Source organism: Plectropomus leopardus, chromosome 11 (genome assembly GCF_008729295.1).
Source record: "Plectropomus leopardus isolate mb chromosome 11, YSFRI_Pleo_2.0, whole genome shotgun sequence".
Taxonomy (NCBI): domain Eukaryota; kingdom Metazoa; phylum Chordata; class Actinopteri; order Perciformes; family Serranidae; genus Plectropomus; species Plectropomus leopardus.
Window position 1 is genome coordinate 16,864,452 of NC_056473.1, and position 27,450 is coordinate 16,891,901.

The following is a 27,450-nucleotide window of genomic DNA, read 5'->3' on the forward strand; positions in this document are numbered from 1 at the left end:
TGTGAAAAAATTATGAAATGATGATATTTTATATCCCAGAGTTCAAAGGTTAGCTTCACTTTGAAATTGTAATGTTCTGCAAAAACCATTTTCAGGGCATTATTCAGCATCATAACTCAGGAACAGAAGGGAAGGTATTTGGTCAGATACTGAATTTGCGACACTAATTTTGAGTGTCCACCTTAAAACTGTGCTCAATGGATCTTCTGTGCTACCAGGGGGGAGATGTGTGTGAAGCGTTCATGTTTTCACAGATACGGATGTAAATCGGCCGTGTGTGAAGTCATACAACTGTTTGGTGTTAAATCTATTCTTTAAACTAGGAATTATTTTTACCTTACTTGCAGAACTCAGTCCTGTATTCTAAAAACTCTTATTGGCTTAAAATGAGGTCAGATAACTTGGTTTATGGTTAATTTTAGGAGTGACGGCACTTTATAGCAGTCATAAACCCTGGCTCTATGAGCACAATTTTTCGAGAACCAAGAATGATTATGTCTAAAAGAGAGGCTTTTGATGTCTAAACAAGATATTCTGTATCAAACATCTGCTCTGAGACAAGTGGAAGCAACACAGCAGTGATCCATGAGCCAATTACAATCCATTTATATGATAAATCCCCCACTGTTTGTATTATCAGGCTCATGGGAGGAATTTCAGTAATAAAAGGTATCATATCATATCACAGCACCTGCTTCTGAGGAGGAGGCTGACTCGCCACATAGCAACAGCATAACACAGTGATGATCAATAGGAAGAATATGTGCATGTTTTGTTTTTGGGTTTTTTGTGTGGGCGGTGAATGTTGAGTCATGATTATTTTTAGTATATTTCACTGAATTTAAAATTTAGTTTCAAATTGATGATATGTTCAGGTTTTATTCAATTTGATTCCTATTTTTTTATTTATTATGGTCAATTCCAGGTTTACAAAACAGACAGTAAAGTCTGTGTGAGTTTTCTGAAGGCAGTAACTGGATCATTCTGCACTCGGCCATACTGAGCTTTTCATTCTGCGCTGTGGGAATTTCATGGAAAACTCCACATTCCTCCAGTGTTCCAGATCATTTACAGGATACTTCAGTAACTCTCCTCCTGTCCTAATGCAGTCCCTTATAAAAACCAGCTCAGGGAGACTTTAATACGCAGTGTGTTGAGTGAAGGGGCTCAGCATCCAGCTGTCTTGTCACTTGAATATAAGTCAAGCATCTTCTGAGTCATGAGAGGGGGACATACAGTACATAAATGTCAAACTGGCTTTTAATAATGAGGATAGATGTTTATCACCTGTGACTCATGCTGTAAAAAAATAACATATTTCAGGTATTTTAAAATGTTTTTTTAAGGATTTAAGAGTAGCTTGACACCCCTTGAAAATGTCATTTTTTACTGACCTCCAGTGGTTTAACCTCTCGCCTTTCTGCAGTGATGTACCAATATACTGTGACATCACTGTCAGGTACGGTAACATGTGCAAGAAAGCACACCTCTAAACACACTTGGCATCAACAGACTTCAAGTTTACAACCAGAGAGGGCAATGGATTATCAACTTGGTGGTAAAGGGACAGTTCAGCCCAAAATTAAACCAAACTACACCTGCCAAGCGAATCACAGTGCAGAAGGAAGCATGCATCTACTAATGGACCTGAGTTTCTTGCTCAAGACAGCGGGTGTCATAAAGGAACTACTTTATTGCCTTTTGTTTCCTTTAGTTGTTTGGTGCATGTTAAACTTCTTTGTGCATATATGGCCAAAACACTTGCACTGTAGCCTTGTGTCAACATAGTTTTCAGCAGCTTATTTAAGGTCTGACAGCAGTGAAAGAAGGAATGTTTCAGTGAGAGGAATCCATCTTAGAAAAGGCATAAATCCACATTTCTCCACACAAAACAGACCAGAATTCTGTGCAACTACAAGACTAATGATGTCTTGAGTCATGGGGTGGCAATGTCATTTTACATCAATGAAATAAAACCCTCACTAAGCCCACACAATGTTAAGTTTTTGTTTAATTTTGAGGGGTTATGAAAAAGCAAATGCAAAGGTAGGAGATAAAACTTAAGTAGAAATAGTTGAGGCACCTTAAGGGGAAGAAATGTACATAAACTACATCATTTTGCAGGTCCTTTTAACTTCACTTGTTGATATTAGACATACTGAATGTTAAATCATACACTAAAATGCAGCTCATATATCGGGTTCAGAGACTTCCTCAATAAATTGTTTGCAACAAACATCCTCCAAACATCTTAGCACATTATTAGAGGTCTGATAAGAGAAATATCTAACCTTTACGATGCAGACTAATATTAGACGCTGTGCTTTAGACATCCTCATGTCATCCTTAAATATAATATCCTTGTGGTGAAACAGCAGCGTCTCCAAGACCAGACGTTATCTGCCTCATCACTGTTGACTTGTGAACTGGCCCTCAGAGGAAAGCCTGTATCTCATGGGATGGTCAGCCAATAACCTCCATAGACCTATGCACACACCCACACACACACACACACACACATACACACACCGTCCCATCTGCAGCAGCAGGCAGAAGTAGAAACCTCATTTCCACCAAACCTAATAATGGCAGAAGCAATATCACTGATGTAATCTGCCTCCAGTCTGTGGCAGCAGACCAACAACTGTGTGTGTGTGTGTGTGTGTGTGTGTGTGTGTAATATTGCATACCATATGTCTGAATGCCAGTTTCATGCCTCTTAATTTTTTGTCTATATGCCATGCATGACATACTGCATGGGGTCATTATGTATCAAGTGTCAGCCTGCATACAGTGCAGTCTGTACATGTTTTTAGTCTGTATCACAGAGTGCAACAATTATCTGAAAACTAGCAGAAATTTGACAAGTTAGTACGAACTTATTAAGAACAAAATGCAGACTGGAGTTAAACATAAACAGCCACCATTAAAGCTGGAAGTGAGCACTTTCGCTTCATAGTCAATGTTTCATTTAAAAGCTGTTGTGGTGTGTCGATTAGGCATGGGCAGAATGCAGTATTTCACACCTTTTTTTCCTTCCTGAAATCTCACTGGGGTACAGTGTAAGTATGTGGCGCTAACATCCCTCTGACTGTGAGTGCACCACTTACTTTCAGCTTTTCAGACCAATAAACAAACAATAGAAACCCACAGAACATTAATGAAAGTAATATTCCCACACTCATTTTAATAATTAAACAAAAATAAACAACTATACATCTTTTGATTTCAAATTTCTCTAGAAAGTTTGCTGCTCTTCTTGCATTATTATGCTAAATTATTATTTTAATATTAATGGCATGAAATCATCTAAAAATAACAATAATATCCTTTATCTATCTATCTATTATTTATATTATTTCTGGGGCAATATGTCATCCAACAGTAGAAGCTGTCCTGACAGGCCTGGTTCCAGCTGTAATACTGTTTCTCTCAGAATGGTAACACTACTGCCTGACCGCCAACGTCATTGTGGATGGAGGCTGGATCAATAATAATTATTAGTGTTTTTCAAATTTACTTCCTTCACTCTGTGACACCCCGAACCTCTTCACTTGTTTCAGTGGCGTCAGGCAGACACCATCAAGCAATTGGGCAAGGTGACGCTGGCTCAGGAGCAGGACTACACGGGCCTGATCGTAGGCTGCGTGTGTGTCAGCCTGCTGCTGCTGCTGCTTGGATCGCTGCTCATGTGGAGAAGGAACAAACACATTGACGGTAAGAGCTGAGATATCAGGTCACGGTAGGGTCATGGGGTCAAAGGTCAGTTCACGTCTGCCACTTTTGACATCCTAAACTCATCTCTAATCTTAGACAGTGACTGCCTGGCATTGATTTCACTCCTTACTTCCCCCTCACTTCCTTTGTAATGTTATCTACTCTGAAATACTATGTCAACCAGACACTTACGCAAAGTCAGGTCCAGTTAGATTGTGAATTGAATCAAGATGAAAATAGAAATTGATATAATTTAAATTACACATGCATGTAATGTAATGCCCAATAGGAGAGACAAGTCAGCCACATGTTCAAGTAGTTCATTTTGAATAAGTTGAACGAAAAGTGAATTGACCCCAGCCCTGGTGTGTGTGTGTGCGTGTACATGTGCGTGTGTGTGTGTTTTAATATATTTGCATACTTGCAGCAGGAATTCAGTGTATCCTCTCTAACCTGTGTGCATGTGTCTGCTGGGTTTTGTTTTGCCTGGTGGGTTTACAGTTAGTTTGTGTGTGGGGCGCACTGGTGAGTCGCTTTGCCTTTCTTAGTAATTCTCTCTTCTCTCCCCCTCCTCTTATCTTTTACCTCATTCTTCATCACTCGCCCCTCACTCCCTCCATCCCTTGTTTCCCACCTCTCTCTATCTCCTCATCCTGTCTGTTCCTCTCTCCTTTCCTCCTACATGCCTTCTTTATCCCCTTATGTCTCAATCATCCCCCTCCCCCTTTCCCTCTACTTCTAGATCTGTCTGAGGTGTGGTATGATGGCCGGGGTCACATCCAGCATCTGGACAGGCTGGCTAACGCGAGGAGTGTCAGCCCCACTAACGAAATGGTCTCCCACGAGTCAGTCGACTATAGAACAACCCTGCTGGAGGGTACGTCAACAAGATAAGCCCCTCCCCCACCCCTCACCTGACATCTTTTTTTCACCTGTCCCACCTCCCTCCCTCCTCCCCTCTACCTGCTTCCCTTCTTGTGGGGTTGAACGCTATGCTAGCGGTGCATGCCTTACATAGTCTGAACTAACACCTGCAGCCCAGAGGAAATATACGTTTAAGAATAAATATGGTGAATATTTAATCAACTGATCAAAATCATCCACATAAAAAAAATGATGGTTACACCAGCGCTAAGAGTTTTAACATTAGAAGTAACCGTAACGCAGTTTCAGCTCCCTCAGCGGACACGTCACCGGCGTCTAAGAGCGGAGAATACTGCTCAGATTTCAAAACCTAATTTTATTTAGTTAGAGAGGTTTTTTATATTTAAATTGAGTTTGGTGGTTAATAACACATTTTTCTATGGTGTGACAGACTCATTAAACGTATTTATTTGTGCTTTATCCCAACTCTAATTATTAGATAAAAAATTATACTAAGGCTAAGCATGATCCAAATTTACCTTTTGGTAATATAAGAACTTTGATGCAATCTTTAGAGTCATCTGTGGTTTGGTTTCCTGAGCTTACATACTGAGGGCGTTAAATGGAGGGGCTCCATGTATTATGATCCTGAGTATGATGGGCAATTTTCCTGCTGCTAAAAAGGATAAAAATCTGAGAAGATAGACTTAGTAATGATCTAACGTTTGGCCTCAGGGAGCTTTGAGGTGTAATGGTTGAAAATTCATTTATAGTCCTTATTTGAGCTCAACATTATATCCTCAAGTCCACCTCTTTGGATAAGATTTAGATATTTTTGCATGCATTTTCTTTGATTTACTTTCTTTCACTAACAGCAGAAATCAGAAACTCTGTTTTCTAGCTCAGCTTCCCTCCATCACAGTGTCAAGTGTCTCTCTGCCTTTGTTGTTGTTCTTTTCTGATCATGTAACAGTCCTTGACCTCTGGAGGCCCTGTTGATACAGTGGCTGACCTTTGAACCCCTCTCCAATTCCTCCAGATCAGGGCACCGACAGGCCCGAGACATGCCGGGCGGCTCCTCCTATCTACGGCGGCAACGGGGAGCTGCTTTCTCCGAGACTGGGGGCACTGGGAGGTGGGATGGGGATGGGTCTGGGAATGGAGGGAGAGCTGGTGTCTCCCCTACTGATGGCCCCAGTCCACATTGACCCGTCCTGCCTCCACCCAGATCTGCTGACTGAGGTGCAGCACGTAGTGATCGCCCGCGAGCAGCTGCTGCTTCACCTCAACCAGGTCATCGGCAGAGGTCAGTCACAGAGATACCTTGTTTAAAACAGATCATTTTAAAAGATTATGTATCACTGAGCCTCTCAAGTGGTAATCTAGTGGTTATGTTCTTTTATTTTGTCAAATATTTAAACTAATTTACCATTGCTGTAGTTTTTCAGCATTGCTTGGTAGATTTGGGTGGTATCTAATTTTCTTAGTTTCACCAGGGTATACGGTATGTAACAGTTTAAGTTACTTTCAGCTTTTTTAAACTAAAAAAATACATAATAGAAACCCATAAGATAATAAACAATAGAACCTATAAGATGTAGCAGGATTTAGGGTCAACTTTAATTTCATTTCTTCTTAAGCCACATTTAAGAAAAATGACTATAAATCTACCACGTACCTTGTACAAAATGTGAAGACATATTCTCACAACCATTTTCCTTATTAAAGAGAGAAATAAAATTGTACACCTTTTGAATTTAACTTTCTCTTGCAAAACAAGAAACAAAACAAAACTTACTAACCATCTTGGTTATTATTGCTAGTAATCTAGTTAGTAAGTCAACTGTTCCAACAATCACCAGTTCTGTTTTAATCTAAATAAATTCTTAATTCACCAAATTAGATGTAAAAAAAAAAACACGTTGCTATTCCCAACAGTCTCATTTTGCCGTTGCTGGCCGCCAGCTGTTAACAGTCCTGTAACTTATCCCTCCACCGTTAGGTGTTACAACATCTTTCAGCTCAGCTGCCTGTTCCACCAGTAGAGACCAGAAACTGAGCTCTAGTGGTGCATGCTGTGCACAACATAAAATGAGTTTAATAGAAAGAGGGACGACTGTGTTTATGACGACATTGAAAAATATCTGGGATTTCTAAATAACCTGAAAACACAACATGCAAACATGATGCTGTCTTTGCTTCTGCAGTGACAGAAGTTGTCTCTTTGGCCTGACGTTCGCTTTCTTTTTCTTTCTCATTCATTTTCTTTCGCTTTTCTGTGGGGCTCCACTCCTAGAATAAATCTCAGCATTACGATGAACTTGTTTTGGATTATCATCACTACAGCATGTACATTTATTTTGGCACAGCACAAAAGCACACTGAGAGCTACCAGATTCTAATACGTTCTAAATGTGAACATACTTAGCCAATAAATTATAATCAGATTCTGATCATGACTTGTTCCTTAATGTACTCACAACCACAGTTTCTAAATATTGTCCATAAATGGTAACAGCTGTATGGCACCATCTAAATTACCAACGCAGCTTGCAGGAAGACATTGCAGGCCATTTTTGGATATTGTGCAATCTTTCATTTCTACCTCGGCCTGCTGAAGCCTTCTTCTCGACAGAGCCACTATGATTAAGATCATGCATCCTGCCAGTTGGCTCCATGATCACAGCAATCCCAGAAATCTCATAAAAACAATTCTGTCCACTGCTGACACATAAGAATAAAAGTTTAGAGCAGAAGGATTAAGAAGATCCCATGTTATGCAGCTCTTTATGCACATTGTTACACAGAACACAACTGTCTGACTCCTGGTTTTTGCTGGTTTTCACACCTTTCATAGCTAATTCTCTTCAATTACCATCACCCTCACACTAAATCTGCCCCCTCAAGTAACCCAGTATGAAGCTTTATTCATTAATACCCCTCACAAGTTAATAGCCTATGCCAAACCTCCTTGAGTTATTGTGTATTTCATTGAATTATATATCTCAAGACATGAGGGCTTGCCCCAGACAGGGAGGGGTGCAGGAATAAAATGAGCGCGGCATTCTCCTATCACGTCCTTGCAGATGGGTGAGGGTGTTGGATTACGACTCCCAACAATGGAGCCTGGGAACACTAGCTGTGAACAAATCATCCTACGCCACTTTAAAAAACCCTGCCATGAAATGCGGGCGCTTTTCTTCGGGGGGATAATTGAGCTATGCTAAGGGGGCAGAGGGCTGTTTTCTGTGACATGGTGGAGTTTTGGGGTCTTTTTCCTGTTGATGTAGAATTTGATCTGTGGTGTCTGACCCGCCTGCTTAAATGGCACAATGTGAGGTGATTTTGTGTCTGCATGTCAAGGCTGAGGTTTGATAAAGCAGGCAATTATGCTCTTTGTGGGCAACATTGGCTTTTATGCACCTTTACAAAAATCTTAAATTTATTTTGAGATTGATGGATATCACTCCACATCAGATATAATCCCATTAGGCTTGGGCAGTATGTAATATTTCTTCTTCATACCTTCTTGAAAGTTCACCGAGACATACAGTATATAACAGTACAGGCCTAAGTGTGCCGCCCTAACATCCCATCACCCCCCACGACGGCGAATGTGCTTCTTACTTTCAACTTTTCAGACTAATAGATACACAATATAAACAATAAAAACAAAAAAGTTTTTATAGCCATAGTGAAAAACATACCTTCGGGATTTCTAGATATCCTGGTATACCGTAATTCCATGATACCGCCCAAACCTAAATTCAGTCAGAAATTTTCTGTAAAGAAATTATGTTTTATGATATTATCTCTCTTTTTTAGCACTTAATGTCAGATGATACAGATGTTTATTTTTAAGTCACCAAATGTGAAATGATTAAAGACTGTATACAGACTTTGACAAACGAGAGATTGCACATGTATACTCTGGGTTTTGCCTAAAGTAGAGGTTAATGTAATGAAATGTTTTATAACTAAGATGATGACAATACTTGGATCTGCTCTCTGTGCCGATGTTACGGTTGGTGTAGTTGGGGAGAAAGAAAAAAGTTCCTGCATGAAACAGCTCACAACAAGGTCTGTTGTTTATATTGAGTGGCTGGGTCATGATTTTTGGAAAGAGACATTGCTGTTGAGTTTCATCAAACGTATTTTTTACCGCTTTGAGCACCACAAGCCGGGCGCCATCAAGTTCTATTATATTTAAGACAGACATCTCTATGGCCAATATTTCCAACAATCTGCAACTCACACCAAAATACTAGACTGATAAGCAGCGCTACATGTAACAGGAAAAATATGTATTTTTGATTTGAGGCTGAAATATCCCTTTAACTAGATGGTTTATAGTGCAGAGGTGAAGTTTTCACCTACCAAGAAAAAGAATATATTCCCACTGATGGTACCTTGGGTAAAAACAAGAAATCATTGGTTAACATCCTAAAGAAGCTACTGATGGCTGCCATTGTTCACCTGCTTCACAGATGGACCTCATCATTATCAGGACTGAACGTGATGCATCTCACGTCACTGTCTTTTGGCGAGGCTTATTTTGCGTGCTGAAAAAAAGTTATTTGAAAAGACTTTACAGGTTTGAACGGGAGTTTTTGAATTCACTCGTGCTGACTAATTTGAATAACACATCATGTTATAACCTGCAGGTCACTTCGGCTGCGTTTTCCATGGAACTCTACTCGAGCCAGACGGGCAGAAGCAGCACTGTGCTGTCAAGTCTCTGAACCGTAAGTACAAAACTCCCTCACAGGACAGCCAAACCCTTTTCCCCCTTAACTGATACAGGAACAGTTTTTCAGTAACTCCCTGTGGAAAATTTGGGGGTAAAATGCCCCACTGGAGAGGTGCTATAATGCTGTTTTATACATAGCATGGAGTGTAATCGCTTTTATTTATAGCTAATAAGTCAAAGTGGGAATTATATTATTCTGATGTCATAAATACAGATAAGGGTTATAATAAGGTAAGGGTTTTTCTGCTCAAAAGTATCAAAAACATGTAATTATGTATTTTTGATTTGCACATAAGGAACTGTTAATATGTCATATTTCTTAATGGGTGTTTGGCGTAATTTTTCACCCAGGAGCAGGATGTGAAATAATCTCAAAAGGATTCTAGTTGTAGTTTTGCAAATAGTGAGCCTGCAAGATCCCCAGTCTTTGCAAAATCTTATCATGTGACTAAAACACACATTGTCTTTCGATGTGAGAAGGTGTCAGACTTTAGTCTTTTAAACGTTTTTGAAAAGATTTTTAAAGTCTTCCTGTGTATGTTAAGCCTTAGCAGTGCTTTCAGAAGCACAGTCTTGTAAAAAGAAAAAAAAGAAAAATGCATTGACTATTGATTGCAGGGGAAGCCATGTCTATGTAACATCTTGTCATGAGCTTTAACTAAGTGAAAATTAATGTTTTCGTTATAGGAACTGAGGACTCTAGTTATCACTCACAATCAAAAACAGCACTTGTTTTTTAGATTCCCGCTCAGAACACACACACTCGACACACTCTCTCCTCATCCAAACATATTTACATCCAACCGTAGTCATTCCATCCTACATCTGCTTATATTGCATGCTTATTGTATGATATCACAACGCTCCAATAGCATTAAGGATCTCATCTCATCAGAGCCCTGAATCCATTTTTGCTGGGTAGATGGTGATGAATGAGCGTCCAATGGTGAAGACAGCATTAGGGTCCCCCCTAATTGTGTAACCTGTCAGTTGAAGCAGGGAGATTGATGCTGGAGTAATATGGGGAAAGCTCAATGTGGTCACACAAGGAGCCATCAAGCACAGTGGGATGAGCTCGACCTGCTGGGGTTTCGTCCTCTGGGATTTGGACCTGTTTATTAAGTTTAGTGATTTCTCAGGGCACCATGCCATCATTTTGGCGTTCTTTTGTTATATTTGAGACCTTGAGTTGATGCCTTTATCTGAATATAGCTATTACTAAGACAGGTGGGTGAGAGTAGAGGAGCCAAAGAAGGATCTTCACACAGCAATGACGTAATTCTCCATCCTTAACTTTTAAATTGAGGGTCTGAAATTAAATATCATGCCTTTCCATCTTTGGGGTCTAACCTCAGTTGAAGGCCAATCCGCTGGCTTCTTTAACTTCCATCTCTAACAAGATTACAGCAGAGTCAGTGGGGCTAAAGTTCAGGACATCAGAGGCAGCAATGCAATTGGCAAATGGGAATCTGGCGTGGGTCAGTTCTGGGTGAAGATATTCGGAGAGGTTTGTTTTTCGCGGTTACTGTTATCATCTCTTTCCCCAAAGGTTTATAAGGAATGACCTTCCTGTTGATGACAGCACAGCAGAGTTGCTCCATGTCTTCCACTGTAGTCTAAAAGATATTTTTTAAAAATACCCTATATTGCCATCAGAACTGTTTCCTTATCTACGAAATGTCACTACCTGGGTCATTTTTGTTGTTTTTTTTTTTTCTTTACAAAAGGTATCACGGATCTGGAGGAGGTGTCCCAGTTCCTGAAGGAGGGCATCATCATGAAGGACTTCAGCCACCCGAACGTTCTCTCTCTGCTGGGAATTTGTCTGCCACCAGAGGGCTCACCGCTCATGGTTCTGCCCTACATGAAGCATGGCGACCTGCGCAACTTCATCCGCGATGAAGGACATGTATGGGCACACACAAGATAGATACACACACGTTGCAATTTGTTCATAGGCTCTCGCAGTACATATTAAGATATAGAAATACTGTCAAGTAGGCTTTTTCAATATCTATTTATTTATTTATTTATACCTTCATGATGTTTCATCAGGGTATATGGTATTTCTATTTTGTATTTATCTGCAGAGACCTCTGCCTCTGCCTCTATTTTCTTTTTGTCTTCTTATTTTACCTTGTTCAGGACGCTGCTGGGCACAGCATGCAGGTAAAGTCCAGACTTAATAAATAGGTAGCGACCAGATGCTAGACAATAAGCAGCACACATCTAAGAGGAAACAATAAGAATTGCAGGTACAGCACGGGAAAGACACAAATATAACAAGGCAAAACAGCAACCAGGTAAAGATGAGGTTGACTTTCACTTTCCTGGTGATACTGTTTAAGAACAGTTGCTGGAAATTCATGCCACCTATAACATTTTCCGTTGCCATTCTGCTGTTGTTGGCCATCTTTTAAGTGGTCCTGTAAAGTTATCCCCACCACTCACAGTCGCAATCTGTCTTACCTAGTAGGAAGTGACCTCTGGGAGCTTGTAATGTGCTCCACAATACATCACCATAATGCAGCATCTCCATATGAGTTTAATAAAAAAAGAGGGCTTCTATGTTTTTGATGGTATTAAAAATCATACCTTTGGGATTTCTAAATGCCATGGTATTCTGCAATACTGTGACTCTGCTTAAGGCTTCTGTGGTGAAATTTTAGGATCCCTGTTTGGATATTGTTTACTTATCATGATGTAAAAACAGTGATTGTATCTGAGATTATAGTATATCCTGCATTGATCAGTCAATGCAGCAGTTTTTAGTTGAACAGAACATGATTTTAAAGAAACTTAGCTATTTGGTGTCCCTGTTCTCTAATAATAGTTGTGTGTCCTTACAGAACCCAACAGTGAAGGACCTTATGGGCTTTGGGCTGCAGGTGGCCAAAGGGATGGAGTACCTAGCCAGCAAGAAGTTTGTCCACAGAGACCTAGCTGCCAGGAACTGCATGTGAGTTTGCATCTATTTATTCAGTGTCACATTTGTGTGTGTTGTATATAGAGCAAGCTTCAGTAGAGTCAGACTAAAATAGAATAAAATATGGCACAGCAGGAAAGGGAGGAGAACAGAAGGAAACTGCTGCATAGGCTTAGAAAAAATAGGAAAGAAAGAGAAAATTGGAATAAGTTAATTAGTTGTCAGAACAACGGGGAGAGGGAAGTAGATAAAACAACAAAAAAAAACATTCAATAGAAACTTACTTTTTCTTTGTCCTAATAGGCTGGATGAGAGCTACACGGTGAAGGTGGCTGACTTTGGCCTAGCCAGAGATGTTTATGATAAAGAATATTACAGCGTCCACAACAAGAGCGGAGTCAAGCTGCCTGTCAAGTGGATGGCTCTGGAGAGTCTGCAGACACACAAGTTCACCACCAAGTCAGATGTGGTGAGTCACATTTGTCTATCTCGCACTGAAGGGTCTGACTGAACCCATCATAATTCTGCACAAAGGGCAAAAAGCACTCTGGGTTGTTTGTTAAAATCACAGTAAGACAAGGATACAGCGACACTGTCCTTGCACAATTGGGTTAAGGTGTCAAAAGGGAACTTGTTTTGTCTGTGAAGTAAGCATTGGCATTAAATTGGCTTAATACCTGCAAAAATAGACCACATTACACATTAAAAGATGTTTCAGTGTGTAGGTTGCTGGCTCAGAGGTGGTTGTTGTTGTTTCATGCACAGCAGTAAAAGGATGTGTGAAAATGGGTCTTCATACCCACAGTCTACATTCTGTGAGCCGGACTGCATTTGTAATGGAAGTTTGGGAAATTATTGTACATCTCTGGGCAATTTTTATGCCTCTGTACTGGAAATAGCTGAGACCAAAGGCATTATGTTTTTGGGTTTTCCATCCGTCCATCCACCCGACTGTCCATCTCATTCTTGTGATCTTAATATCTCAAGAGGGTCACGAGGGAATTTCCTCAAATTTGGCACAAACTTCCACTTGTACTCAGGAGTGAACTGTTTGGTCATCAAAGGTCAAGGTTACTATGACATCACAAAACATGTTTTGGCTATAATTCAAGAATTCACTCTCTAATTATAACAAAAATTCACTGGAATATAAAATAGGATAATATGAAGTGATAGATTTTGTATTCGAAAGGTCAAAGATCAGCATCACTGTGACATCATAATATTTTGCAACACCACTTTTCTGGCCATTAGGTCATAACAGACAATTGGTCAGATAATGAATTGGTGACACTAATCTTGGTTAATTTTCTCGTACTTTTTACTAATTTTTGTTGCTATTTTTTTGGCCATTTCTTCTTTTGTTGCTCATCGCCTTCTTTGCAGTGTTTTTGAAAGAAATCAAGACAATTCGCTCAAGTTTCAAAGGGTTTACATTTGCTATAAGATGTTAATAAAAGGATAATAGTAAGAATTCATTTTCTTGTCTTTCCCACAGTGGTCGTTTGGCGTGTTGCTATGGGAACTAATGACCCGTGGAGCCCCACCATATTCGGATGTGAACTCCTTCGACATCACTGTGTTCCTCCTGCAGGGGAGGAGGCTGCTGCAGCCTGAGTTCTGCCCTGACGCTCTGTAAGTGCACACTCACACACACACGTATATATACATACTTATAATCAGCTGTCATTCACCTCCTGTTGCAAAGTGCTACGGCTCAGTTAGTTTGAGTGATATACTGTATAGCTGAACTTACTTTGTAAATACGTCACTAAGAGAGAGCAGGAGTCTGAAATCAGGGGGGAGCAGTTGGGGGGAAATGGTGCAGGCAAAAGAACCGTATAAGCCGTGAAAGTCATAAATAAAAACCACTCAACTTTCGATCATCCATCATCTACTTCAGCGACAGACTCAAGCATTCATAGCTCCTCAGTCGAGCATTACAGCCTATCACAGCTGTGGGTCAAATAAAAGTCACTTTTCTTGCTTAACCACAAAACACATAGGAAAAAAAACTTTAGCTGAAATTCATTGCCAGGTTCACAATTGTTTTTTATTTGTCTCTTTTTGTTGCCGTGGTAGTGAAGTGCTCCTGAATGGCAGCCATCATACAGAACAGTGTTGGCAATGCTGAGATCGCCTTTTCTTTTCTTTAATTTTGTGTCAACAGGTTTTGACGTTTGTTTTGACTTCTCTGGATCTGTTCACAGCAGAGTTTGCCAAGCAAGATCTACTGACATGCTTTAGTGAAACCAGACTTTTTAACCCTTGAAACTTGTGCAAACTGGCTTGATTTCTTTCAAAAACATGCGGAAAAGGCAATAAGCACAAAAATTACCTAAAAAAAAAAAAAACAAGCCGAAAAAAAACATGGAAATGAACATGGAACATGGAAAGTTCTTAGAAATCATAATAGTTCTGAAAGTAGCTATTTTATATATGATCATGATATCATTATGGGAATGTACTTCTTCAGCTTTTTTTTTTTTTTTTTTTTAAAAAGTCTAAATCTAGTCATTTCTTGCAATTTGCGAAACAGTTCCTGCCAAGTTGTTCATTGCCCCTTTCCAATGTTTTCAAAAGAAAACAGACAATTTGTTCAGATTTTGAAGGTTTAAATACTAGTAAAGGCATCTGTCGCAACACAAGAAAAATGATGTCGATCCAGGTTTCAAATGGTTAACGATTTCTCAGCTGAGCTTGAGTCACTATCTGAAGAAAAGTGTATCTTTTCTGCTGAGAAAATATTGACACTGCCTGCAACCTGTATTTTATGAGTAAGTGATAGAAAGGAGCAAAAACTAGTTATTCAAATGTAAATGTCAAATGAAATCATGAGAGGGTATTTCAGTGTCAAAACAACACAAACTTCAACTCACTGAATTGTCTTTATCCATTAAACTCTGACCCACTTGATGTGAAACGGTGCCAAGTGTGATCTCATACAGTGTAGATAATATCATGAGATACACAGCAAGTCTATAGTGTGTGGAAATTAGAGGGGAGTGGGAGTGTTCAGGTAAAGGAGGCCCAAATTTCCCAAGCTGTAAATTAAACAGAGACATCAGGGGGTGATGCACGTCTGCAAACATTCCCGCAATTCTTCTCAGGGCGTTTTGGTGATAGCAGTCGCTGGCAGATACCTTGGGCCTGTGGTAATGGGGCCATTCTTCTTCATTTTTAACAATGATAGGGTGGCTCTGCCAAGTCTTGGGAAGCAAAATAATAATGGAAGTATCAGAGACGTTGCTTTCTGACAGAGTAAAGAAAAAAAGATTATGGTGAGAAAGATATCTTTGAGACATGCTAAAATAATCAGCAGTTATAAGATCTTTTTCATTTCACATGCATAACACTTGTGAGGGAAGAATAGCTTTACTGTATGTATGAATTGATTATTGATATCTATTTTACAAGGTACAAAGTAGATTTATTGTCATTTTTCATAAGCGTACCTCAGAATGAACTTTCTCTGTTAAAGTTGAAAATGAAATACTGGATTTTAGTCCTTCTGAACTCAAAAACACATTGTGGTAAACGGCTAAATGAGTTTTGGAACATTGCTGCTCAATGGTAGGTTGTTCACTTCGACAAAGTACAAACTTGAGGTCACAAATGAAAAGTGCACCGCCTCCTTAAAGGAAGCAGTGCAATGTGTGGATTGGAGGGATCATAAGAAAGAACTGGACACCATCCGGAAACTCCGGGGTCTGTACCCAATATCTCGATATTTTGACCTTCCCTTGAGGCAAGGTCAAAGTCACTGTGACCCCGTCTGTCTCATTCTTGTTAATGTGATAAATGGAGAACAACTTGAGGGAAGTTTTTCAGATGTGTCACAAACGTCTGCTTGGACTCAATGAAATTATTTGAATTTTATAAACAAAGGTCAATATTACTGTGACCCTATGTCCCTCTTATGCTCCTTAACATGTTTTCTCGAGAAGGCCTTGAGGGAATTTTCTTAAATTTGGCACAAACGTCCACTTGAATTTAACAATGGCGTGATTTCAATTTGGTGGTCAAAGGTCAAGGTCACTGTGACCTCGTTGGTCTCATTCTTGCAAATGCAATATTGACCTTGTATCCCTCTCATGCTTCTGAACCCAAAATCTCAAGAGGGCCTCAAGGGAATTTCCTTAAATATGGTACAAACGTCCACTTGGACTCAGGAGTAAACTAACTAGAATTTGGTCATCGAAGGTCACTGTGTCCTCACAAAACATGTTTTTGGCCAAGAATTCATATACTAGGTCAACTTGACTGTGACATCATGATGTTCTGCAAAAAAAACTTTTCTGGTCATTACTCAACATCATATCTCAGTCATATCTCAGGAACAGAAGGGGAGAAATTTGGTCAGATACTGAACTGGTAATCTTGAGTGAGTCCACCTTAAAACTGTGAGGGAAGATGTGTGTGAGCATTCACGGTTTTACAGACATGGATGCAAACTTTAAGTGCAACTTGACTGGTGTGTGGAGGCAAACAACTGCAAGGCAGTAATTCTAGTTTGTTCAACCAACACTCCAAAGCCAAAATGTACTAAATTTACTGTGTTAAAAAACACAGAAATGCAGAAAATATTCAAACATGGAAAGCTGGAAAAAAGGCTCTTCTTCTTTCCTCTTCCTCCAGCTACACGGTGATGATTGAGTGCTGGCATCCGAAGCCGGAGCGACGGCCCTCCTTCTCTGAGCTGGTGTCCCGCATCTCCGCCATCTTCTCCAGCTTCAGTGGGGAACACTATGTCCTGCTCAATACCACCTATGTCAACATCGAAAAGATGAGCCCTTACCCCTCCCTCCTCGCCTCCACCACCACTGCTCCCTCCTCTTTGTCCTCTTCATCTGACCCCTCCACCTCCACGTCCCTGCCAACCCAGTCTCCCCTCTTTTGCCACGTGGAGAGAGACTGCTGCACCTGAGAGAGGATAGCGGAGGGATGGTGGAAAAAGACTGAGAACAAGAGCAAGGAAGAAAGCAGTGAGGTGATGAAGAACTACTGTATGGACTTGCCAAACACTGGACTCTGTATGCTGAGGAAAAACTGTTTTTGTTCACTCAATGTACATAGATCGTCGACCTTTGATCCCCCTGAGCATTGCTACACGACAGGTTCCTCCCTGAACGACATGGCTAACCTTATAGACCTTTCCTGACCTTTCATTGACCCCAGGGAGCATGAGGTCAGCTTCCTGTGTCCTCTACAAGATAATTACAAGGCGCAGAAACTCCTCCTCAAAGATTCCCAGCGGACAAAGCCACCGTCACAGAAGCACAATTCATCAAACACCCAAAAAAATCTCATTGACTGCTGTACCCACACAGAGAAGGGATCGATTTTCTGCTCCTCACTGGGTGGCATGTGCTTCGATATACACGGATCTGGCTAGAACATTTTTTGCTGTCTGTAATGTGAATGTTTGACAAATGGCCATGTATTGTGTCGTGTAGAAAACGTCACACTTCCTGCGCCTTCACTAAAGAGAGAGACTGAAGCCTGCTTTGACAGATTGAGGCGCCTCGGGTCAGTAAACCAAGGCGCTGCGGACATCGATGATGGCAGTGTAGGTGTAAGGTGGGACGTGTGAAAAAAAATCCTGCTGCCTGTGTGCAGTTCACTGGATGCTTTATTTGTATAATTGCATTTAGACAATTTGCTTTTGATGTGCTTGGAAGAAAAAAAAAGCACCTTGTGTGACTCACCTGTGTGAAATCTCCAGATGTTTTCAAGGAAAAGAACGCCTTTTCTTTTCTTTTTCCTGAATCGTCCCATCGTGTCAAAACAGTATAACTGACAGCATGCACACACCTGAAAGCTATGACAAATGACAAATGAGAACCATGTCTCGGGCTCAGTGCATGTCAGATCTGTCTCTTTATCTTGCATTTCATTGACAGAACTGTACCTGAAAAAAATAATACCTAGGCAAAGGACATACATGCTTTAACCAGAGGCCTAAAAGTTCATCTTTAACATGTCATTAATGAAATAACTTTTGGTCAAAATTTCAACAGAAAGCTTTTCCGTAAAGAGCTTTGAGTATAGCTTTTACCTCAAAAAGTTCCATATTTTCGTCTGGCTTCAAACCAGGAGTGTTGTTATGCGACTATCAGTGACAGCTGTATATCACTGTAACTTTATGACAACTGTCCATTGAGTCATTATGAAGAAATGTTTTAATGTTAAAAAGTCACAAGTGTGTTTGCAAATTTTAGCTACTTAACCACAACTCATGTAGAATTTGCACTTTTGTTGACCATTTTTGAAAAACTTTTTCCCCCCATTTCAGGCAGCCTTCAGCTCATCTCTGTACAGTATGAAAATCAGGTTCTTCAAATTTGCTCGAGTTTGTCATCCATCACAGTCATCATCAGGTCTACGTTAAGTTTCGTCGGGTATTGTTGTGTGGTAATGTAGTTCAAGTGCAGATAGTGTGTACTACAGTACGTGATACAGTAATGTAGAGACGTGCCGATAACTTTTCACGATTGAATACACAAATGCCAATTTCTGAGGCTCCTGAGGATTCATTTTCGGGGGTGCATGTTTTCATATATTGTGTAAACATCCTCATCAGTTTGCTGTAGTAATCTACTGGCGATGCATTTTCTATATTCTATGATAGGTTACACAACTGAGGCTACTTTAAAGAGTTCTCATATTGTGCTGAAATGAATGGAAACTGATGGCTGCTTTGAACAAAAGAAAACACATGAAATTTTCTAAAACACATATGTCTGATTTAAGGTTAGCTGTGATGAAGATTATGTATAATTTGTTACAAATGTGCTAAAACTTGCAAATCAATGCTGAGGTCAGTGCCCCCTTTTCTGTTTGCTTTGTGTAGCAAATGATGTTTTTTTTTTTGTTTGTTTTATCTAATGGCTGCTGACTGGGCCATTGACGGACAGGTATGAATGTTTGCTATGACAAGAAAATTGCTGTACTATATTTTTGTATTGATGATGAGCTTCTTCATTTAAATCTGGTCCAATTGGAAGACCAGTGAAGAGTGAATAGTGCCATGAACAATGAACAAAGCCACCTAATCAATCTTAGACGGACCACTGCCATTTTGTAAATAAAGATAGGGGATCGTATGGATCTGTGTGGGCTTGCAGCATGCAGAGCCGTGCATCTGTCTGATGAACGTGTGGGCGGATGCTCTTTTAGCTCCTGATCATTTCAGTTAACATCTCTTTGCAAACAGTAAAGACCATAGTGCTGAGCAAACTGGAGCCTCCTCACAACCTCATGACACATACAGACTGCTGTCATTTTGGTCATATGATTCTCCAACACTTTGTCTGTGCTTAACACTGTCTGTTCTGTGTGTGTGTAAGTGTGTGTATGATTTTGTTGTACATAAAAAATCCTGAAGGTACATGTTCCTATGTAGTGTCAAATCAACTCTGTCAGTGTAATAAAGCTATATTATTGCAGTTACTGCATTTTTATGCCGTTTCTTTTACAGGACAAACAGCTGAAACCTGAGTCAAACATAAAGCACAGCTGTGGAGAACTTTAAAGGGACAGTTAATACTCAGATCAAAAATACGTATTTTACCTCTTGCCGAATGTTGGAGATATTAGCCGTAATGATGTCTGCCTTTTTACTTATATAATGGAAGTAGATGACATTCAAACAAACATATGAAAAACTCAACAGCAATGACCCGCGTACTCAGAATAACCCCCAGAATCACACCCTGTTGTGAGCACTTTTGTGTAGAAACCACTTTCTTTCTACCAAACTACATCTATAAATGTGCAGAGGGAAGCATGCATCCTCTACTTCTCCTAACACCACTGTGCCAGCTGTGTTAGCTCAGCCGAAGACGATGCCATTAATGTTTACGCAATCACAAGCTTTTTGTCCATAAGTAGACGTCAGGCTGAAACCTGCAAGGCTTGAGCGCCACAGGTCAAATACCATCTAGTTCTATTATATTAGCAAGAAGGCAGACATCTCAATGGTCGATAATGCCAACAATCTGCAACTCACACCAAAACTATGTAGACCAGTAATACCCAACTTAGTGCCCACAGGCCAAATCTGGCCCTTGATAAGATGACAGGTGACCCCCTAACCATTTTCAAATTCAATTAAAATAAAATGATTAACACTGTAGATAGTTTCTATACTTTTAGTACACATAAGGTGCCAAAGTGCATAAAACAGCATAAAAATGGAGATTTGTTTTATTTTTTTAAGTTGAGTCCCAACAGAGGCCCTTGTTAAGCCCCTAATGTCCTAAAATCCTTGAAATGTTCTAAAATCTGACAAATGTCCTAAAATCCTAGAAACACGTATGGGTCACCTGCAGCTCACCTGGGCCTCCTGTCATTTCACAAAAGTTGCATCCACGCAAAGCAAATTGAGTTACCCTGATCTAGACTGATAAATATCTGCACAGGTAAAAGGAAAGCTATGTATTTTGGGAGTGATCTGTCCCTTCAGTTACAGGTATCTGTTGTTTACTATTTAAATTATTATCTACCCACATAGTTTATTCTTACAGGGGTTAGGGTTGTGAGCAATAAGAATAGATCCTGTAGATGCAGTCTGATGCTAATGTAGGTTTGGGGAAAACCTCTAAATGCCTTTAAATCTTCGACCTCTAAGAGGTTCAAAGGTTTAAAAAAACAACCTTCATAAAGACAAAGAGAGATGATTATTTGTCCTCACACTGGGTCAATACACTTCATGCTGGTGGAACATTTTGAGCAGACAGTCCTTTTCTTTTGTGTCTGCCTTTTGTTAACAGAAAGTCACCCTTTTTTGTTCCCACTCGTTGGCAGTAACCTCTGACCTTTCACCTCCAGCTCCCCCCTCTTCTTTTGATCCCTATAAGTACTGTGGTCTAGACTTTCCCCCTCCCTCTGTCGAACTGAGCTGTGACCATGGCTTTCAGGACAGGTTATCCTTTCACAGTTGCTTGGCGATGCAGGAGTTTTGTAAAGTCACACCATACAGTTTATGGTTTCACTTGCCTTCATAGAGATTAGGGAACTCAGACTTTTAAAGATGCATGAAAATACATTTCCACTCTTGAAACACTGACTCCTGAGGCCCATTGATCCTCTTGTTGTAAAAATAACATTTGAAAGGTGCTACATGTAGCATGTTGCCATCGATAAAGTATTAAAAACAGTTGTATCATGAATGTAAAATTGGGTGAGTAAATTATATAAAAATAGCCTTTCAGGGGGGTGAAACTTTCACATTTGGTTTTCCAACACCTTAAGAGCCTGTAAGCGAGACACTAGCAGGCTGAGAGAAACAGACATAGGTGAAATGTCTGTAATGGAATTTTCCAAGCCATTGAGACAACAGGGACCATCAGATGTAGTTATCTTCCACCTCGCTGAAGTATTGTTGCCCAAAGGCTTAATTTATCTCTGTGAAATCCATGTTAAGCCCCGGCTAACATGAGCATGAGGCATGTCTGTCTTTGCATCTCACTCTAAGCATCCATCTCGCCTGCCACACCAGGCTCGTCTTGTCTTTCATCCCCCTTCACTCAGGCCTTCACTCAGCCGCCTCCAGTGCTACTGCTCTCCAATCATCATGAGTTTAAGATAGTGTTTTGACACAGTAAAGCCTTGTGCATGCACATGACACAAAACACTTTTTGCATCACTTAACAAAGTCACAAATGTTGCAACTTAATAAAAAACAAGTGTGTTTCTGCCTAAAAATGTTAAAATTGCAAAGCGAGACTGACTTCTTAACAGGCTTTTAGTTGTTGCTTTTTCTACTTGAAATGTTCTAAAGCACAACACCATACAAAAATTAAACATTGTGTTGTAAAAAGTGACTAATGTTATTATAAATATTTAAAATGAATGCATTAAGTTAATGCAATCTGAGTATTCATTACATGATAACACATTAGCAGTCTCAAGTCAACCTCTCCACTCCCTGTTCCTAATCCGCTCTTAAATCAACACCAGCAGCCTTTAATTCTTTTACCCCATATTCTCTGCCTGTCTTAGTTTGGGCATTTGTGTCGGTGTGTGTTTGTCTCCTGTTGTAAGTGATACAAGCTTAAAACACGGCCACACGCATGTTCAAAGAGAGGACAGGTGCGGCCACTGAGAGGATCACAGTAAAAAGTTAAACAGGATGCAGGTTTCTGTACGGGAGTCATCAGGTGATTCAGCAGTGTTGGTATGCAGCTCAGAGGAACTGCTGAACCCAAACGCACACATACACACACACCTTGTATACCCACACTTGAATGTATGCACAAACATAACTGCAAGTATGTACTTACACGTGCTAAAGAGAAAGTCCACATAGTCCACTGACCCCCTGAAGGTTTCAAAGTTGGTTGTTTCACACTTCTCTCATTGATGGAGAACAGCTTGAATTCAGTCAGTCACCATGAGATATTAACATGAACAAGTTTTCACAGTGGGAAAAACATATAATATGATACTTTTACATGCAAACTCATCAACTTTTCAGAGGGAAATATTTATAGTAATGTTGTATATTGTGGTTTGTTTGAAAGAAACATAAAAACTAATTTTGAAAGTAATGCAGCAGATGCATAATAGTCTCTGTTATTGGTCAAAAATACTGGATCCTATTTCCAAAAGTCCAAGTCAGTAGCATCCTTCGCCAGACCCTTCGTGTCACATAAATGTCAAGGTCGTTTCAACCCACCTTTGGTTTGTACAAAGGTTTTCTGTCATAAATTGGTTTAAATTAAGTTAGTTATTAGTCTCTAAGCCCAAACTTAGATAACTCTGATCATGAAAATTTTGGAAAGCTCCCAAAGCCTCAGAAGATATCATGCAGCTGTTTTCACAGGCTGAGTGTCACTCTTCGTGATGAGTAAACTGAAGTCAATGCGTAAAATTGGTGGACTTCCCCTTCAATTAGTTAAAGATTCTGTATGTAACTGTCAGAAAATCCTTGTTATAAGTGACGCTTCTCTCCGAGACTGTTAAGAGCGTTCTCTAACTCGTATTCACACACTGAGCCAAGAAGGAGCACCAAGGCCTCAGCCAAAAAGTGAAAAATACAGGACTGACCTTGATTGACCGTCATTATGTTGACAGAAAACTGGAAAATAAATTACAGTCATATTTAAATAATGTTACTATCAAAAATGTTCCAGTATTTTATTTGGACCATCAGCGCCGTGATACTTAGTATCTTGCTGATTTCTTCAGCTAACATCATCAAGCAGCCAATAACAGATCTGTAATTCTTTTTTTTACTTCCTGATAATTATATAACTCTTGGTGCAGGACTTCTAATTGTGATAAAGCAGTTTTACACAGTTGTGTTACCACTTTAGCTACACACTCAGCAGACATAGTAGGGGCAGTGGAGGTCTGGGTTATGCTTCAGGAGTGGTTTTAAAAAGTTTCTGTGGTCATTTGGACAAGGGGGAGTCGTTTAATACTTGAAAGATCTTGAGACACAATTTTGTTATCTGATAAAGCAACCAAAGTCAGTCGATACTGTTCTGACCTGCTGAGTCAACTCCAAATCATTAAACCCTTAATGGGTTTTGGCAAATCACAAAACAGTGTGGTAGCTGGCACTGGATGGTAAAGTACACCCACCACCTTCAAACAGACACACACACACATACACACATACCTCACATACTTCAGCTGTATACTTCCACTAACGATCCTCATCAGATATTTCATAGTTTCATTTCTGTTGACTTTATCAGGATGATACTTTAACTCTACAGCAGAGAAGCTTGTTTTTGGATTGTTGGTGCCCCCTGTTGATTCTGCATTATTTCTGCACCTTCACTGACACTTCATCCATCATATGAGTGGTGGACAAAATAATGGGAACACCACATGAAAGAGAATTACTCTGACTTTGAAGTATTGTTGCACTGCAGCTGCTGCATGTGAGTCATAGATTGTCTGCGAACAAGCAGCACCTATTAGTTATAAAAGATTACAATTAGTGCTTGATTTGATATGTGAGTCCATAAAACAACAAGGGGTGAATTACAGAGTTGCAAAGAGGCAGACATCAGCATCCAAAAAAAAGTTTCTTTTTTGTAGATGTTATCAATTCCAGCAGCACCTGCTTTGCTATTTTACTTAGTTCTGAGTACTATAGCACTTTCTCTCTTTCAAATTGGCCTATCCTTGTTGCACCAAAATGTCAAAATCTATCAGTGGATTTTCTGGGAGTGGAAAAGCTGTGTCTATCTCCAAGTGCATTAGTCACATAAACTTCAAAACAATTCAGTATCTAAGCAGTGTTGTGGTACTCAAGATTGGTCTAAAGACAACTGTTTAAAGGTCTTGGGGTCCTCTCAGACATGACAAGATTTTTAGTAAGTCTTGTCTTGGTCTCAAAGACTCAGGACTTCATTTAAAGACTGATCAAGACTACAACTGTGGGATTCTCAGTAAACTGCCTCTACAAAAAAAAGCGTTGGATAAAGACAGCTGAGTTGATTTCTGCTCCTTAATGTTCGTGTAGGACTTATGTTCTTCATTCTGTCACAACCCCTCTCACCCACCTTAAAGGGACCTTCATGCTCCCTATATTATGTCACTACTAGCAGCATTTAACACATCATCCAGCGGCAAAGCATGCAGTCATTCTGAATTGAAGCGACCTGTCCATGTATCATGATGCCGCAGTCCAGTCTGGCTGTCCAGTGGTAAATAACACCATAACTGGCTCTGACCGGTTCCGTTCACATCTGACGCCACTTGGCGACACATCATACAGCCGTGAAAAGTGGCTTTTGGCATTGGGATCTCACACCGAAATCCCTGCGAAAGTGGTGGTGTTTGATGACTCCAGAATGAAAAACGGGCTGCAACATCACTGAACTTTTACAGAAAAAACTGGAGCACCAAGTTTGGATTCCTACCTCCTGTGTCTGTTAAAACTCGACATATTTTCGAATATCCGTGCTTCAAGTAACACATTTCATGAATGGTATGATAACATTTGAAGAAAAATGTTTTATTTATCACAGTCTGCTCTGCCTCTCTCCTGCTGCTGTGGAATTTTGCCCACTTACTCCGGCCCCTCCTCTCTCTCCACCTGGCCACTTCCCGTCATCAGCCTCATCACCTCCACCTGGCGCTCCGAGCTGCTCTTCATCTCCAATCAAGCCAGTATTGAAGCAGCCTCACTTCACTCAGACCTTTCAACACTCACTCTTGGACTGTTTTCCTGGTTTTGACTTAGCTCACCTCTGACCATCTCTCCTTGTTGCTGCCCCAGTAAACCTAACAGCCTTCTGTCTCCGACCACGAGTTTTGCCCGTGCACTTCCTGGTTCTCGTTCTGCCTGTGGATGTGCGGTGTTCTACTGCTTTGGCTCCGTCAAGAGAGATTGCCATTCTTCGGGCCGTCTTCAGAGCCTCCTGTCAAGAAACATCCCCTCCTTGTGAGTTCCTCTGGTTTTTATTGTTCTGATGGTACAATGATTCCCCGCCGGTCCTCACTGATCCCGCTGCCTGCTCCTACTGGTTTCGTCTGCTCCCCTCCCTGCCAGCCTGACGCCAACTCTGCTTCCTCCTTGACCACGAGTCCTGCCTGCCTCTCTGGAGTCCCTGCTTTTCTCATAGGCTCCCTGCTGTAAGTGTCTCTGCAACTTTCCTGATACTTTTACTCCCCATTCGAACTCTGAACTATCACCTGTGAGCATGAGCTCACCCCAGTCTCTCTACGTACTCTGCTTGACCCCAGAACTGATAACTGTCCCTACTTTTGCTTTGCTCCATTCAACCTGCCAAAACATTAGGTAAAGGTCATTACCAATTACTCATCTGCTTCACTGTGCTGCAATTGGGTCCTACCACACCTGTTACATTTTTGAAGGCTTAGTGAAGGTCTTCTCATTTCTTTATAAGGCCATATTACATGAACTGCCTCTGTATTTATGATTCTACCAAGTGCTAAATCAGTAGCTGCAACCTTCAGTCATACCTCCGACTTATGTGCGTCATTCCTCAAACCTGCACAGTCTTTTGTGAAAGTGCTTCTAAAGTTTTTGCTCACTCGTTCTGTTGTCAGCTACAGAGTCACCGTAAACTACTGTATGTTATATTATAAGCACAGAAGATTTTAAAAACAGAATTTGACCAATGAATGCATGTCTGGTTTCTGACTGCTGTTAATTCTTTGCTGTTAACTGGTTGTTTCATTTAAAACCACATCCACCTCTAACCCTCCACACAGTGTTGTGGGACTGTGGTGCCCCACTAAGCCATGGATATGGGCTTTCAACGCCAGTCTGGCTGTGATCACACTCCCCTGGAATTCCTTGGTACACCACCACTCCCATTCCTGATTATCGGTCCTTTCACAGTGATTACATTTTCTGGGTGATGGCCGAATTATTTAGGTTTTAAACTAGACTTATTGGTCAATTAGAAATTTGAGAGTTCATGTTTACATTTCTAGATTAAGTTCTCAGACACTTGCAAGCTACAGTGAGGTGACCGTTTGATGCTTAATTTCTCCCGTGTCAAATACTGTATGTATTAGATTCTCCTCTCACCTATTAGTTTGTGATTTTGCAGAAGCCTTTTGCGATGATATACAATCTTAAGCAGGTGAAAATGAGAACTTTTCCCTAACTCTTGTCAGGGTCATACAGAAAGATCTGCTGACCTTGGAGGCGATTGGAATGAACATCCTCAGCCAACAAGCGTGTAGGTCTTGAGCTGCTCACCATACATGGACCATGTGTTGAATTATGGATTTAGGCCTCACTCACACAGACCCCGATGCAGCTGCAGGTGAAAAATGTGAGAAGTAGCTTATATTTGATTTGTTGAAAGTAGAAACAGGTTGGTGTGTCATAAATAGTGTCTAGCAAGGAAAGAAGAAATGTGTGCCAAACTGAGATGTTCATCAACTAAAAACACACATTGGGATGATTCACTGTGAAGAAAAATACAGAAACCATGTCATATTTTAACAGAATGGCCGACTCAAGCCTTTGGTTGTAGCACTTAAATCAACTTAATGTTTCTGATCCAAGAAATATTGATATAAATGTGTTTGTTTAAACCTATAACTCTGTGTCTTCAAACAAAATGCAAATATAGCAAAAGACATCCAGATCATAGGGGAGAAAATTGTCGGGCTCAAAGGTTCAAGGGTTCAAAGCTTGGTCGTCTTATATCTCTAACATTATTCTATTTTATTTAACCCTTTACAAGGA

At 40.3% G+C, this 27,450-nt stretch overlaps 1 protein-coding gene across 2 annotated transcripts in view; it reads left to right on the top strand.

Annotated features, from left to right (window-relative positions):
* The window catches only part of met (MET proto-oncogene, receptor tyrosine kinase), an 80,565-nt gene extending 60,856 nt beyond the window's left edge, over positions 1-19,709 (top strand). Inside the window, exons 13-21 of one of the 2 annotated variants that reach the window (XM_042496085.1) lie at positions 3,564-3,717; positions 4,460-4,594; positions 5,621-5,887; positions 9,246-9,326; positions 11,059-11,240; positions 12,181-12,290; positions 12,561-12,726; positions 13,756-13,892; positions 16,896-19,709. In XM_042496085.1, the coding sequence (XP_042352019.1) occupies positions 3,564-3,717; positions 4,460-4,594; positions 5,621-5,887; positions 9,246-9,326; positions 11,059-11,240; positions 12,181-12,290; positions 12,561-12,726; positions 13,756-13,892; positions 16,896-17,184 (1,521 nt within the window). In that variant the 3' untranslated portion in view covers positions 17,185-19,709. The remainder of the gene's footprint in view (positions 1-3,563; positions 3,718-4,459; positions 4,595-5,620; positions 5,888-9,245; positions 9,327-11,058; positions 11,241-12,180; positions 12,291-12,560; positions 12,727-13,755; positions 13,893-16,895) is intronic. The other variant, XM_042496086.1, reaches the window with a different exon arrangement.
* Positions 19,710-27,450: the final 7,741 nt, after the last annotated feature.